We start from the raw sequence: 16,551 nt of genomic DNA on the forward strand, positions 1-16,551 counted from the left end.
CTGGGATGTAGCTGCTCTCCTACAGTCTCTGGGAGGTAGCTGCCCTCCTACAGAATCTGGGATGTAGCTGCCCTCCTACAGTCTCTGGGACGTAGCTGCCCTCCTACAGTCTCTGGGATGTAACTGTCCTCCTGCAGTCTCTGGGATGGAGCTGCCCTCCTACAGTCTCTGGGATGTAGCTGCCCTCCTACAGTCTCTGGGATGTAGCTGCTGTCCTACAGTCTCTGGGATGTAACTGTCCTCCTGCAGTCTCTGGGAGGTAGCTGCCCTCCTACAGTCTCTGGGATGTAGCTGCTCTCCTACAGTCTCTGGGATGTAGCTGCCGTCCTACAGTCTCTGGGATGTAGCTGCCCTCCTACAGTCTCTGGGATGGAGCTGCCCTCCTACAGTCTCTGGGATGTAGCTGCCCTCCTACAGTCTCTGGGATGTAACTGTCCTCCTGCAGTCTCTGGGATGTAGCTGCTCTCCTACAGTCTCTGGGATGTACCTGTCCTCCTGCAGTCTCTGGGATGTAGCTGCCCTCCTACAGTCTCTGGGATGTAGCTGCCCTCCTACAGTCTCTGGGATTTAACTGTCCTCCTGCAGTCTCTGGGATTTAACTGTCCTCCTGCAGTCTCTGGGATGTAGCTGCCCTCCTACAGTCTCTGGGATGTAGCTGCCCTCCTACAGTCTCTGGGATGTAGCTGCCCTCCTACAGTCTCTGGGATGTAGCTGTTCTCCTACAGTCTCTGGAATGTAACTGTCCTCCTACAGTCTCTGGGATGTAGCTGCCGTCCTACAGTCTGTGGGATGTAACTGCCCTCCTACAGTCTCTGGGATGTAACTGTCCTCCTACAGTCTCTGGGATGTAGCTGCCCTCCTACAGTCTCTGGGATGTAGCTGCCCTCCTACAGTCTCTGGGATGTAACTGCCCTCCTACAGTCTCGGGGATGTAGCTGCTCTCCTACAGTCTCTGGGATGTAGCTGCCCTCCTACAGTCTCTGGGATGTAGCTGCTCTCCTACAGTCTCTGGGAGGTAGCTGCCCTCCTACAGAATCTGGGATGTAGCTGCCCTCCTACAGTCTCTGGGACGTAGCTGCCCTCCTACAGTCTCTGGGATGTAACTGTCCTCCTGCAGTCTCTGGGATGGAGCTGCCCTCCTACAGTCTCTGGGATGTAGCTGCCCTCCTACAGTCTCTGGGATGTAGCTGCTGTCCTACAGTCTCTGGGATGTAACTGTCCTCCTGCAGTCTCTGGGAGGTAGCTGCCCTCCTACAGTCTCTGGGATGTAGCTGCTCTCCTACAGTCTCTGGGATGTAGCTGCCGTCCTACAGTCTCTGGGATGTAGCTGCCCTCCTACAGTCTCTGGGATGGAGCTGCCCTCCTACAGTCTCTGGGATGTAGCTGCCCTCCTACAGTCTCTGGGATGTAACTGTCCTCCTGCAGTCTCTGGGATGTAGCTGCTCTCCTATAGTCTCTGGGATGTACCTGTCCTCCTGCAGTCTCTGGGATGTAGCTGCCCTCCTACAGTCTCTGGGATGTAGCTGCCCTCCTACAGTCTCTGGGATATAGCTGCCCTCCTACAGTCTCTGGGATGTAGCTGCTGTCCTACAGTCTCTGGGATGTAGCTGCTCTCTTACAGTCTCTGGGATGTAGCTGCTCTCCTAGAGTCTCTGGGATGTAACTGTCCTCCTACAGTCTCTGGGATGTAGCTGCCCTCCTACAGTCTCTGGGATGGAGCTGCCCTCCTACAGTCTCTGGGATGTAGCTGCTGTCCTACAGTCTCTGGGATGTAGCTGCCCTCCTACAGTCTCTGGGATGTAACTGTTCTCCTACAGTCTCTGGGATGTACCTGCTCTCCTACAGTCTCTGGGATGTAGCTGCCCTCCTACAGTCTCTGGGATGTAGCTGCCCTCCTACAGTCTCTGGGATGTAGCTGCCCTCCTACAGTCTATGGGAGTTAGCTGCCCTCCTACAGTCTCTGGGATGTACCTGCTCTCCTACAGTCTCTGGGATGTACCTGCTCTCCTACAGTCTCTGGGATGTACCTGCTCTCCTACAGTCTCTGGGATGTAACTGTCCTCCTACAGTCTCTGGGATGTAACTGTCCTCCTGCAGTCTCTGGGATGTAGCTGCCCTCCTACAGTCTCTGGGATATAGCTGCCCTCCTACAGTCTCTGGGATGTAGCTGCTGTCCTACAGTCTCTGGGATGTAGCTGCTCTCCTACAGTCTCTGGGATGTAGCTGCTCTCCTAGAGTCTCTGGGATGTAACTGTCCTCCTACAGTCTCTGGGATGTAGCTGCCCTCCTACAGTCTCTGGGATGTAGCTGCTCTCCTAGAGTCTCTGGGATGTAACTGTCCTCCTACAGTCTCTGGGATGTAACTGTCCTCCTACAGTCTCTGGGATGTAACTGTCCTCCTGCAGTCTCTGGGATGTAGCTGCCCTCCTGCAGTCTCTGGGATGTAACTGTCCTCCTACAGTCTCTGGGATGTAGCTGCTCTCCTGCAGTCTCTGGGATGTACCTGTCCTCCTGCAGTCTCTGGGATGTAACTGTCCTCCTACAGTCTCTGGGATGGAGCTGCCCTCCTACAGTCTCTGGGATGTAGCTGCCCTCCTACAGTCTCTGGGATGTAGCTGCCCTCCTACAGTCTATGGGAGTTAGCTGCCCTCCTACAGTCTCTGGGATGTACCTGCTCTCCTACAGTCTCTGGGATGTACCTGCTCTCCTACAGTCTCTGGGATGTAGCTGCTGTCCTACAGTCTCTGGGATGTAACTGTCCTCCTACAGTCTCTGGGATGTAACTGTCCTCCTGCAGTCTCTGGGATGTAGCTGCCCTCCTACAGTCTCTGGGATATAGCTGCCCTCCTACAGTCTCTGGGATGTAGCTGCTGTCCTACAGTCTCTGGGATGTAGCTGCTCTCCTACAGTCTCTGGGATGTAGCTGCTCTCCTAGAGTCTCTGGGATGTAACTGTCCTCCTACAGTCTCTGGGATGTAGCTGCCCTCCTACAGTCTCTGGGATGTAGCTGCTCTCCTACAGTCTCTGGGATGTAACTGTCCTCCTACAGTCTCTGGGATGTAACTGTCCTCCTACAGTCTCTGGGATGTAACTGTCCTCCTGCAGTCTCTGGGATGTAGCTGCCCTCCTGCAGTCTCTGGGATGTAACTGTCCTCCTACAGTCTCTGGGATGTAGCTGCTCTCCTACAGTCTCTGGGATGTAACTGTCCTCCTACAGTCTCTGGGATGTAACTGTCCTCCTACAGTCTCTGGGATGTAACTGTCCTCCTGCAGTCTCTGGGATGTAGCTGCCCTCCTGCAGTCTCTGGGATGTAACTGTCCTCCTACAGTCTCTGGGATGTAGCTGCTCTCCTGCAGTCTCTGGGATGTACCTGTCCTCCTGCAGTCTCTGGGATGTAACTGTCCTCCTACAGTCTCTGGGATGTAGCTGCTCTCCTGCAGTCTCTGGGATGTACCTGTCCTCCTGCAGTCTCTGGGATGTAACTGTCCTCCTACAGTCTCTGGGATGGAGCTGCCCTCCTACAGTCTCTGGGATGTAACTGCCCTCCTACAGTCTCTGGGATGTAGCTGCCCTCCTGCAGTCTCTGGGACCGTGGGGCCTGGAGGTGGCTGTCCTCTTTACTAAGTTGGGCTTCCCTGGTGACTCCGTGGTAAAGATTCCTCCTGCCAATTCAGGAGACAGGGTTTGATCCCTGATCTGGGAAGATCCTACATGCCACAGAGCAGCTAGGTCCATGTGCCACACGGTTGAGCCTGTGCTCTCGAGCCCGGGAGCTGCAATTACTGAGCCCACAGGCCCTAGAGTCTGAGCTCAGCAACAAGAGACACCATCACAATGAGAAGCACTCGAACCGCAACTGGAGAGTAGCTGGCCCGGCAACGAAGACCTGGCACAGCCAAAATAAATTTCTTTAAAAAAGCACAAGTTATCAGACTGCAGACAGCCCCCAGCTTTGAACTCTATAACTTATGGTTGATTTTTCAACTTTACAATGGTGCAAAATAAATACACACATGTGTGCATGCTAAGTCTCTTTAGTCATGTCCAACTCTGTGTGACCCTCTGGACTGTAGCCTGGGGCTCCTCTGTCCATGGGATTCTCCAGGCAAGAATATTGAAGTAGGTCGCTGTGCCCTCCTCCAGGGTATCTTCCCAATCTAGGAATCAAACCCGTGTCTCTTATGTCTAACCTGCATTAGCAGGTGGGTTTTTGTTGTTGTTTTTTTTCTACCACTAGGGCCACCTGGGAAGCCCCAGTATGCATATAGTAGAAACCATATTTCAAATTCTAAATTTTGACCTTTTCCTGGGCTAGCATTATTTGGTATCAATACTCTCCTATGATACGAGGCAGTGCAGGGACCCACAGCTCCCAATCAGCCGTGTGATCTAGAGGGTAAACAAGCCACACACGACAACCATTCTGTACCCACATCATCAGTTTGCTTTTCCCTTTTAGTACAATTCAGGGACACCTTGTTCTATTGTGCTTCACAGGCTTTCTCTAGTTGCCTCAAGTGGGGGCCTGCTCTTCGTTGGGGTGCACAGGCTTCTCACTGCAACGGCTCCCTTTGTGGTGGGGCATGGGCGCTGGGGTGCGGGCTCAGTCACTGTAGCACAGGAGTTTAATTGCTCCACAGCATGTGGGATCCTCCTGGACCAGGTATCGAACCTGCGTTCCCTGCAATGGCAGGCAGATTCTTAACCACTGGACCACCAGGCAAGTCCCTTTCATTGTAGCTTTGAATTGCATTTTTCTATTAGTGATGCTGAGCAATTTTTTATGTCAACATTATAATTTGTGTTAGATGATTTTGCCTAACTTGTAGGTTAATATGTTCTAAGCACATTTACGGTAGGCTAAACTAAGCTATGTTGTTCAGTAGTTGTATATTAAATGAATTTTTAACAAATAATGGGTTTGACATAACCCCACTGTGAGTTGAGGAAGATCTGTATACTACACACTCACTAGCTCCTCTTGTGATTTATTGCCTTTTCCCTTAGGTTACTTCTACTCATTTCTTTAAGATTTTAGATCCTGGTTGTCTCCAGGGACAAAACTATCAGAATTCTTGGTGATATCAATATTTCTTCAATATCTTATGTTTCAAGTTCATTTACGTCTTCTCCCCCTATGATATTCTACATCATACCTGAGCCACTCATTTCAATGGTCTTGGCCTTATCATCACCAATAACTGTAACTTATCCATAACTTCATTTCTTTGCAAACTTCTTTGGCCACATACTTAAGAATGTGTAATTTTAATATATATTAGATACTTGGCAGTGATTAAATATTTTTGTAAAAGACGTTCAATAACACCTCTCAGCATATTTCTGGCTTTTTTACTGTCTCCCTGGCTATAGTGTAAGCTCTTTGAGGGTAAGGATTTTTGTTCATTGTTATATCCTTAGCATCTATAGCAATGCTGGGTCATAGAAGGAGCTTAACAAACGTGTTGCATAAATGAATGGAAGAAATATCTATTACATATCAGGCCCTAGGAAGACAACAAACAAGACAAAATCTCTGACTCTTTGGAACCTACAATTTTATACTGAAAATAAGAATATTAAAGTGATGAAACTTCACTATTTAGGTAACAAAGTATTCTTTTATTTTTTTTGAGATATGATTGACACATAATATTATATGAGCTTCAGTACAAAATATTCTTGAGTCTGTATCAGGACTCCATCAAGGGTACTCCCATCCTTGAGCCTTCCCTGGTGGTCCAGTGGCTAAGCCTCTGCACTTCCAAGGCAAGGGGCCTGGGTTAGATCCCTCGTCAGGAAGCTATATCCCACATGCCACCACTTAGAATTCGCATGCTGCAACTAAAGATCCTGCATGCCACAATTAAACATCCTGTGTGCCACAATGAAGATCAAAGATCCCCTGTGCCATAACTAAGACTAGGCATAGTCAAATAAATAAAGATAAATACTAAAAAAGGAATACCCTCATTCCTATTATCATTAAAGTTCATACAAAGGTGACTGGATCTGTATGAAATCATCACTTTGATATATGACTGATCATCTCTGGCAAATTGTTTTAGGTTGGGCTGCTCTAACAAAGTACTATGTACTAGGTAGCTTAGATACAATAGAAATTTACTTCTCACAGTTTTGGAGGCTAAGAAATCTGAGATGAGGGTACTAGCATGGTTGGGTTCTGCTGAAGTCTGTCTTCCTAGTAGCAGACTATGACTTTTCATTGTATCCTCACCGGGTGGAAAGATGAGACGAGAGCAGCTGGTCTCTGGGTTCCCTTCTAAAAGGGCACTAATCCCATTTATGATGGTTCACCCTCACGTCCTAATTACCTCTCAAAGTTGCCACGTCCTAATACCATCACATTGGGAGTTAGGATTTCAACCTATGAATTTTGGGGGGACACAAGCATTCGGTCTATCACAGAAATCCAAAACTTAGGATTAGAGTACCAAAATAGTTCTATCTGTATACACTACATAAGAGATCTCCTTACAAGCCAAGCCTTGAGTTTTTGTATGTTAAGGGGTTTGGAACTTGCTTATATAGTAATTTAAAAGCCCTTAGACATTCACGCCTTCCCCCTTTTCTCTGGGTCTCATCTTCTCCTGCCTCATGTCAGGCCTCGTGCTCTCAGTCATCCCGTCTTTGACCCTCCCTTTCTACTGGCTTTTTCTCTTACTCTTCAAACATGATAAAAAAAAAACAAAAACACCTCCTCATTCCTAAACAAGCCACAAAAATAAAAAACGTTCCCTCAACTACTAAACGTATACAACATTAAAGTGTCTCTTTTTACTCCTCCATCTATCCCTTTTAGTTTCAGCTAATGGTGTCATTCACCCACTCTCCCAAGCTAGAAGCCTCTTTATCTCTTCCCCCTTTTCTAACTGGTCTTCAAGTTCAGAAATTAGTCAAAATTTTGGGTGAGCACTTCTCTTCACGTCTTCAGTGATTGTTTTAGTTCTGGGTCTACTGTCTTGCCTAACTACCACAACTGGACTGTCTGCAGTCTTTTTACAGCAAATTATATTCCACAAACTTCTAAGCGTCTATTACATGTCTGGCACTGGAAACACAAAGATATGACGCCAGTCCCTACAGTCAAGCCTGTCCACTCACACTGCAGCATCGTTCCTGTGTGATTGATAAAGAAACATGCTGCCTGCAGAACGAAATCCAAATTCCTCAAGCAAGCATATAGGGCCATTTACCAGCTGCCCTGAACCCACTGAATTTGCTGCCTTATCTCTCACTACTTTCCTTTACCTACAGTCTCTCCTAAGCTCTGGCCATGCTGAACTTTGCACAGATCCCTGAGAATTCCATTGCTTTTTATGTGCTAGATTATACCTGGAATAACCTCTTCTCTGCCTCTCACCATTGGCCTGGGAGATATTAGTTCAGCCTTTGAAACTCAAGCTTTGATCATCACCCCTTTTTGACACTTTCCCAGACTTCGCTGTTGTACCCGGATAGCGGAATCCCACCAAACACCACAGGAGCCGCGGATCGATGCAAAAACAGTGAGGAACTTTATTACAAGCTTCACACAACGGCGAAGGAACCCTGAGCGAAAGCGGCGAATCTTTTTTATACTGTATTGCAGGGGAAGCGGGAAGGGAAGCTTAAGGGGATTGGTTAATTCTTCAACTGAGGATGTCTTGTTAGCTACTGATTGGTGGATTAGAGTAAGGGGGGGTGAGGGACTTTCCTGTCCTCCCCTGATTGGCTCGTTGAGTTTCTTTCTCTCCTCGGGAGGGGGTTTTACTCAAAGTGGCGGTGCTATCCTAAAATGGAGTCGTTTGGGTTTCACATTTCACATCGCCACTTACTTCTCTGGGTCGCTGTTCCCACAGTACTCTGTTTACAGCTCTAATATAGTGCTCATCACCATGCATTATAGTTTATCTATTATTTATCTTTTCTACAGTTCCTGGAAGTCAGGAACAGTATTGCTTTGCTGTATCAGGCACATGATAAATTCCTTTTATTTTTGCCACGTTGGGTGGCTCGTGGGATCTGAATTCCCTGATCAGGGATGAATCGAGCCCAGAGCAGGGAGAGTAGAGTCCTTGAAGAAGGAATTCATAGGGCCTGGACTCCATCTCAGGCCTGTCCATGCTGATCGTGCTCGGCCACCTCTCCAGTGGACTCTGAACTCTGTGCTTAGCGCCTATGGGAATGACAATGGGAGGATAAGACCCCCTCTGGGCAGGGAAATCTTGAAGATCACATACAGGTTACTCATCACCTAAGAGAAAACAGACATTAATCACCCCTGCCTCCAGACAGTATCTATCAGAATGTAAGCACAGGCTTATCGGTTATTAACTGGTTGGAATGTAACCGAGGGCTTACTGATTATTAACTGTTTGAACACATAACACGTGAATGATGGGGTTACTGTGATTGTATTTACCCTTCCTTTGTAAGCATCAAGGGATTGGGGTGGTGGTTTGGGGTATAAAAGATTTTCACAAATGCTGGTTGGGGTCCTTGGCTAAGAGGAGACTCTGCCTTGGGCCCGCCGGTGTAATAAACTGCACTCCACTATCTGTATTGTACTTCTGAGTGAGTTTATTTCCCGGGAAGCGTGGCTATAACATCCTAACCACTGGACCACCAAGGAATTCCCTCCAAATATTTTTTACATGAAATCTCTAAGCACTTGGTCTTTTCTTATTTCCCCCAAATGGTAGTCTTTATTTCCTAGGAAAGGGAGCATTAAAAAAATTCAAGTGAGCAACTAAAAAATCAGGGGAAAAAAAGGCTTCTTTAATTTCAAAAGTAATCCTTTTTCTCCATCATCCCATTATATACCCAGTTATCCTGCAAAGTGCTGAACAAAATATTAATACCCTACCAAAATCTAATGTCTGAATGTATATGTAACCTCCTTTTGGTCACTTCCCACCTTACACAATGGAAAAGGCACAATGACCTATTTACCGATGGCAAACAGAGTCACCCATGAACAGTAATACATTCTCTCTCATGAAGACTCTGAAATTAAAACTATTACCTAAAAAAAAAAAAAAAACTACCTCATTTTTTCTGATCCCAGAGAGTACTGATAATTTACATAGAATTAAGAATATGTCACTATTTATTGTCATATTTTCTACAATTTGAACTGCAGTGAGGTGATGTTCGGGGTAGAAGACCATTTTTAGGCTATTTCAATGTAGTTTATTTTAAAATGAAATTCGCTTTTTAAAGCCTCTTCCTTCACTTACAGCAGTTCATGCCTTTGTTATTCTACTGTGAGAAAGTATCAGCAAAACTCAGGATATGAAAAAGCTCAACATAAGACAGTCATTTTTTCACCCCTTTCTATTACTGCCAACCAGGCTGGCAGGGTATGTTTTTAGCAGGAAGATATGATGGTATCAGAGATCATAAATTTAAGTTAAAAAAAAAAAAGTAATTTATGATCATAAAGTAATTTAAGTTGGTATATGTTATGTTTACATCATGGGATATGTGATGTTTACAACATATGTTGTCTCCTTTAAACTTTGACCAATTTCTTATACCCTATACCTAGAACAGATTACTATTTTGCTCCTTTTCCTTTTTTTTTTTCCAGTTTAAAATGATTTATTTGACAAACTTCTGTGGTTCATATTCCAGCATTTCATCAACTGCAAAAGTGAGGAAATAATTCGTGGGCCTGATATGCTTTTGAAAATATGTATGTTTTATAAAAATGTACATTCATGTAGTTTGAAATGAACATATTTTAAGAAAGGCCAAGCATATATAAGCACTGTTTAATCTCACAAAATATATTAATTTTGTTGGAAATATCTGCACTATGCTGCTGCTAAATCGCTTCAGTCGTGTCCGACTCTGTGTGACCCCACAAACAGCAGCCCACCAGGCTCCCCTGTCCCTGGGATTCTCCCGGCAAGAATACTGGAGTGGGTTGCCATTTTCTTCTCCAGCTCCTTTTCCTTTTATTTACCTTTTATTTACAAAAGTTCTTGTCTTATTAGAAAACCCATTCATAAAACTGGACTTTTAAAAAAATGGCTCAAGTCAACCTATAAGATTCTCTCTTGCTATTAGTGACTGTGGACACATACTTAAATTCCAGCCTCAGAAAAATATCAGGGGAAAGATGGATGCTACAACTGAAACTGACAAATTCTTTGTGTTCCTTTTTACTGCCATTTTTCAAAATTCCATTTTTGGCTGCGCTGGGTCTGCTCCTCTCGCTGTGGAGCACGAACTACTCTCCCTCTGCACCGGGGCGCAGGCCTCTCTCTGTGACGGCTTCCTTCCTGCGCTGCGCTGGGTCTGCTCCTCTCCTTGTGGAGCACGGACTACTCTCTCGCTGCACCGGGGCGCAGGCCTCTCTCTGTGACGGCTTCTCCTCTTGCGCAGCACGGGCTCCAGGCTCGGGCTTCCACAGCTGCAGCCCCTGGGGCTCAGGCGTGGTGGCACGTGGGCTAAGTTGCTCCTAGGAACGTGCGATCTTCCCAGACCACAGATCAAACTGGTGTCCCCAGCAGTGGCAGATAGATTCTTAACCACTGGACCACCAGGGAAGTCCACTAGTTTGTTAAACTGGCCTGGGAATTCTTTTCTCTTGGAAGACTGTTAGGATCAAATTTGTGAAATGGCAGCTAATACCAACTATTCTCTGGTTTCTACCAATTTGGGTTGTATATTTTCCTCCCTAGAGCCCTGACACCATAGCTACACATCTTTGAAACTAAATTTTGTTCCCTACTAGATAATAAAACGTTTCAGTGAATCTGTTTGAAAAACAGGTACAAATTGGGTCCCCATCAGTTAATAGATAAGCTGTAAATGCATGGATAATCCTGATTACAAGGTGTTTGTGAAACTTCTGAGTGAGAAGCCATTTCCAGAGCTACATTAACATGAAATCCCTTAAAATATGTGCAACGGGGGTAGTAAATAAACTATAAAATACAATGCAGTGGATTTGAATTTTCAAACAGTTTACATGGAAAGCAATTTTTCTCATTGCACTTTCTTTTGATAAGGGAAATTGCCAGTTGTTCCAGCTTGCAGACTTCCAAATGCTATCTTCAATTCAACTCCTCCATTTTCAGTTCATCTTATATGTTGTTGCCAAATTAATCTTTCTAGAACACAAGAGTGTTACTCCCCTTCAAATAAAACCAATAGTTTCCCATTGTCAGAGAAATAAGTTGAAAACAATTAGCCTGCTACTCAGTGCCACCATTATTTGGTTGCAACCTACCTTCCCCCTACACTCTGGACTACCTGTACCAAGGATTGGCCTGCAGGCTTCAGGCTCTTAATTTCTGTATGGCCTTCAAGAATGACTTTTACATTTACAACGGATGGAAAAGAAAATAATGTGGCACGTGGACATAAAAATTCAAATTTCAGCATTTTTTTTTCTTTAACACAATCACTCTGGTTTTCTTATATATTTTCTATGGTTGATTTCATGCTACAATAGTAGAGTTCAAAAGTTCCAGTACAGACCTTGTGGTCTTATCTGACTGTTTACAGAAAGTTTGCCAGTCCCACCGAGATCCACTTTTGCTTCTATTGCTTAACCTATCAAGATCCCTCCCTGCCTGGAATGTACTACTCCCACTCATTCAAGGTAAAATTTTCAAAAACTTTCAAAATATGATTCTCCCACAAATATAAAATCAACATGAGCCAAGCATTAACTTAAGCTTCCTTGGTGGCTCAGATGGTAAAGACTCTGCCTGCAAAGCAGGAGGCCCAGGTTAGATCCCTGGTTCGGAAAGACACTCTCTGGAGAAGAAAATAGCAACCCACCCCAGTATTCTTGCATGGAGAATTCCATGGACAGAGAGAAGCCTGGTGGGGCTACAGCCCATGGGGTCCATAAAGTTGGGCATGACGGAGCAACTAACATTTACACTTAAGCATGTACTCAAATCATTGAGGGACCCAGTAAGATGGTAAAGCTGGTTCCAAGGGGATTTGTGGGACTAGTTATTTATGGGCATTAAAGAATTCAAATAAGGTTGCATGTGAAACAAAACTGGATAGCGTCCCACAGAGCAATAAAACCCTAAACTTTGGGGTTACCTTTTCTATCAGTCAGAAATTTGCAACTCAAGTAACGTTTGAGCTCTTATTATATAACAAGTAGCAAAGTTAAACACAAGTACCTTCTCTTAGAGACTCATCTTTGGGCAGAGGTTAAACCATGTCCCAGAGTGAACTGAAAGGTCATTCATGTCTCCACTCATTTCCATGTTTTAGATTATTTTTTTGTCCATAAGGCCTCTAACCCTTCCAGTCAAATTCTTCCTCTCCTTTGATGCACCCATTGTATTTTGTACTTCCATTATAGGACTCAAATATCTTGACTTGTGTGCGTCCTCCGTTTTCCCCAACAAGTACTAGGCTCCGTAGAATCATAGTATATGAGAGCTGGCCTTTAACCTCCCCTTTTACTGAGATTTGAGCATTGGGTCAATCTCTGTAGCTCCCTACATCTGCCTTGCACAGAATAAACACTAAGTCCTCAATGCTGAACATGCAAGCCCCCAAACACTTCTCAAGTCGATTGCACTTTCCTTAAACTGTATCTGTTAATGAGCGGTGCACTGGTGTGTGTCTCTCCTTGCTCCAGGGTTAAGTGACCTTCTAGAGTAGACAAGGAACTGTTTTGATTGTTCACCAACCCTCAAGATCCTAAACCAGTGCCTTACACAAACCGGCAGCTCCACAAGTTAACTGTTGAAACACGATGGGAGGGGGCCTATCCCCCAACTGATGTGCTTGGAGACAGGAGCGTCCTAATCTCTCCATTCCTACCAACTTAAACGGCTAATAACCTTCCGGTCTCACCTACAGCACTAATTTCTCAGAGTAGGGGCAAATGCCGGCCCCAAAGGGTAAAAACTTCCCCCTCAAAAGACCTCAAATTTTCGCTGCCTCTTAACAGGGTCTCCAATCCTCAGAAAAATGGCGAGGTGGACCCAGGCCCTTAATTCAGAAGTTAGCACGTCTCCGCAAATATCAACAGCAGAGGCTTCTGCGGTGCACTTTCGTGAGCGGACTGGTTTGCTCTCTTTAAGAGGAACCGAACCGCCACTTCACTTTCCGAGACTCTGGCCTCCGCACCCTCCGCCTCGGCCTTTCTCCTGCGGTCAACGCGGCCGTTTTTCTGGGAGAAAGTCGGAGGCGCGTGGCGCGGCGGTTAGACGGCCAACGGTTTTCCACCGCCAGGGGGGAGCGCGGGAGGACCGGCGGGAACCAGTCCTGCCAGAGGCGGCGGACGTAGGGCGGAGCCAGCGCCGGGAAGGATCGCGAAGGAGCTGGGAGGCCCCGCCCTTTCCGTAGATATCTCTAGAAAGCCGCGCAGGAGCCCGAAAACAAAGAGTGCGCACGCGCGGCGGCTAGGCCCGGGCATTTTGCTGCGTCACCAGCCGCCGCCCGGCCTCACCACCCCTCGCTCGCACGCACGCACGTTCATTCTCCGTCCTCGCGCCCGTTTTCCTACACTTTCCTCTTCTCTCCGACCGGAGGAGTCGCTCTCCCCGCGCGGTGCATTCTGGGGAGCCAGGTCGAGCCCGCCGCCGCCGCCGTCGCCGTCGCTTGAGGAAAGCGAGAAGAGGCCGCGACTGGGGAGAAGACGCCGGAGTCGCCACCGGAGAGGAGTCGCCTGCCCAGGAGCTGCCGCCGGAGAGGCCCGCCCACCCGTTCGCCCGTCCCCCTGCCCCGTTCACGATGTGAGTGCAATACCCCGCCGAGAGAAGGTCGTCCGGGAGGGAGGCCGAGGCCGCGCTGGGGGCTGCCGGGAACCGTCCCTTCCCCTCCCCCGCTTTCGGCCCCCTCGGCTTTCGTCCTCGGTGGAAATCGTTCTTGCCTGGGGGTGGGAGGTTCATCATCCTAGTTCCGGTTACCGTTGGCGGGTGGAGGACATTTTTCCTCCGATGTCCGCTTCCCCCACCTCTGAACTGGCCTTTGGCTTCCTCGTGCCAGAAACCCCACTTACCCCTCATCGGCTGGGCGGGCCGCTCGTAACTCTCGGTAACTTAGCCGTAGGCCTTAATCTCCCGTGAGCTTCTGAGCACGCGGGCGCCCTGGAGGCGTGGACCCTCGTGGGCCTCTGCCCTGCTCCAGGGGCAGTTTGCCCTGTCGCTCTGTGATGGTGGGACTAGGCCCGGGGCCAAGTGCACCTGCGGTGGGTGCTCCCACGAGGCTGCTGGGGCTCGTCGTAGAGCACCACGCGGCCCTCCCCCGCGAGCGACAGGTACTTCTAGGCTACTGGAGGGAGGCCATACCTTCTTCGCAACTTAACTTCCCTTTCGGGTGTCGTGATTGCTTGAGTGTGGTCGGGGAGTGAAGGTTGCCAAAACCTAATCGTGTCCCTGGCAGCGAGGAATTAGCATTGAGCGGGGAGTTCTGCACGTGTTGGAGCCGAGAGATACTTGTGGACATTTTCTGTGTTCTATATTAAACTTCAGGCGAGCTTTCGTTATCCTAGCTTAATTTAAGGATGAAACAGGTATGTCGTTACCTTGGCTCAAATTTGTTTACCTGAGGTGACTAGATACTTTAGAAGTTTTATGATACAGGGAAACGTTGATGATTTTAACCCAATTAGAATTCTTGGCACCGCCACTTTCAGCCTTTTAAATTTTTCTCAGGGAAAGCTTTACCTTTTCAGATGTGAGAGCTTTTTGGCACTAAATGCTTCCTAAAAATTGCATATGGAGAGCAATTGAGGGGAACAATTTTTATTCCTGGAAAAAATAATGTACTTTGAAGTGTTTACTTAAATAATATTGCGGTGAGTATGTTTAGTTAGACATGTAAATGGATATGGAAGAAAACACCAGAGCCAGTTAACGATGGAAAATAAGCCTTAAGAAGAAGGCGTGTATTATTGTAAAGTAATGTTAGAATTTGGAAGGATTCCTATACCCCCAAAAGTATATAATAGATTTTAATCTACATAGTTTGTGTTTTACCCTAAGAAATCCGTATTCCAGATAATGTACGAGGATTGTCAAGTTTTAAAACTGAGAACATGAATCCTCACGTAAGGCATTACCAACTTTTAATAGGTTAATGTAGCTAAGCAAATCTTTTCACGAAGAAATAGTACGTGGAATATGGTTTGAAATAGAGACACTCTGGGAGGTCATATGAAATAGTTAAAATAGGTAAGAGATATTAAGTATTGTAAATAGATTAAGAACTCGGGAAAAGTGTAACAATCACTATTTCTAAAAGCAGTCTGTCTATAGTTAAGAATGCTACTTACAAAATGAGTGTTTTGAAGAGTCCAGGTAAATCTGATTCTTTTTAAGATAACTTCATATATACCCTCTTGCAAATTCTTTAGGAGACCTTATTAATGACTTAATGAATTGACAAGATGAGCATTATAAGTCAGTTACTTGAGTTGGAAAAGACTTTCTAGTAAGAGTCCTAGGCTGATGAGGGTTCATTTTGTTGATGTCTGCTGTAAACATTGTTTTAGTTGTGGAGAAAGACTTTTGCCAGACATCTCAAGGGTTTAGGGTCTGCTTTTTATCACTTCTTAGCTCTTCAGTGGTCATTTCCTCGGTAAATTTCTTTCAGTCAAGTTTTTAAACTTTTGTCTAGTAGTTAGCATAGAAGTGAAATGAAGTCTCTCAGTCGTGTCTGACTCTCGGACTGTAGTCTACCAGGATTGTCCATCCATGGGATTTTCCAGGCAAGAGAACTGTCGCCATTTCCTTCTCCAGGGGATCTTCCCGACCCAGAGATGGAGCCCAGGTCTCCCGCATTATAGGCAGACGCTTTCCCGTCTGAAACACCAGGGAAGTCATTCTCCTACGTTGGAGAAAGCTGGGAATTGAGGACCTCTCCTCTGAGACTCACACAAGTCCCCTGCAGGGGCTGCTACTTTACTTTTTCTTTTTTCATCTGTTGTAGCTGGTTTTCATTTAGGTTGGACCTGTTAACAAGAGATGGAGTGAAATGTTTAGATTTGAGCTATTTGAAGTCATTCTTTCCAATGTCTTTTACTTAAATTATTACACTGTCCAGAAACATACTGTGACTATTGTTACCATTGGTTAACATCCTACTTACTTTGCCATCATTCAGCTTTGTAAGATTGTTCCCAAAATAAAATCCATCTGTTTTCAATCTCCAAAACAAGTGGTAATAATGACCATACAGCATATGGTTAATTTCTATAAGCTAAAAGTAACTGATGATGATGGCTTTTGTTCAGTGTTGATTTCCTAACCACTGTAACCTGGCAACTGGATTTTCTTTTTTTTTTTTTTTTTTCCTGTGTTTGCACTAGAAGGCAGTAGAAGCAAAGTGACAGATCACTTGAGTGCAGACCAGTATGTATTGTTAAAATTTTCCCATTGGATTGTGTTAACGATCTTGTAGAACCTGTATCATTGTGGGGCCATAGGTGGTTAGTGATAATTGCTTCCCAGGAAAAAATACCTTTGTAATATCAACTGTTAGAATCAATCTAGTTTTGAAACACTACATTGAAAATTGCTGTATCTAGTGTATTTTAAAGTGTTTTTATTTGC

At 45.9% G+C, this 16,551-nt stretch overlaps 1 protein-coding gene, 1 long non-coding RNA gene and 1 pseudogene across 3 annotated transcripts in view; 2 read left to right on the forward strand and 1 right to left on the reverse strand.

Annotated features, from left to right (window-relative positions):
- The window catches only part of LOC110131466 (cytohesin-2-like), a 26,150-nt pseudogene extending 12,675 nt beyond the window's left edge, over nt 1–13,475 (reverse strand).
- The window catches only part of PTGES3 (prostaglandin E synthase 3), a 20,409-nt gene continuing 17,204 nt past the window's right edge, over nt 13,347–16,551 (forward strand). For both annotated transcript variants that reach the window (XM_020884125.2, XM_070454771.1), the window contains exon 1: nt 13,347–13,731. In XM_020884125.2, the coding sequence (XP_020739784.1) occupies nt 13,730–13,731 (2 nt within the window). In that variant the 5' untranslated portion in view covers nt 13,347–13,729. The remainder of the gene's footprint in view (nt 13,732–16,551) is intronic.
- The window catches only part of LOC139030884 (uncharacterized), a 9,740-nt gene continuing 7,451 nt past the window's right edge, over nt 14,263–16,551 (forward strand). The window contains exon 1 of the long non-coding RNA XR_011483332.1: nt 14,263–16,350. This is a non-coding gene — a long non-coding RNA (uncharacterized lncRNA). The remainder of the gene's footprint in view (nt 16,351–16,551) is intronic.

Source organism: Odocoileus virginianus, chromosome 24, assembly GCF_023699985.2.
Source record: "Odocoileus virginianus isolate 20LAN1187 ecotype Illinois chromosome 24, Ovbor_1.2, whole genome shotgun sequence".
Classification (NCBI taxonomy): Eukaryota; Metazoa; Chordata; class Mammalia; order Artiodactyla; family Cervidae; genus Odocoileus; species Odocoileus virginianus.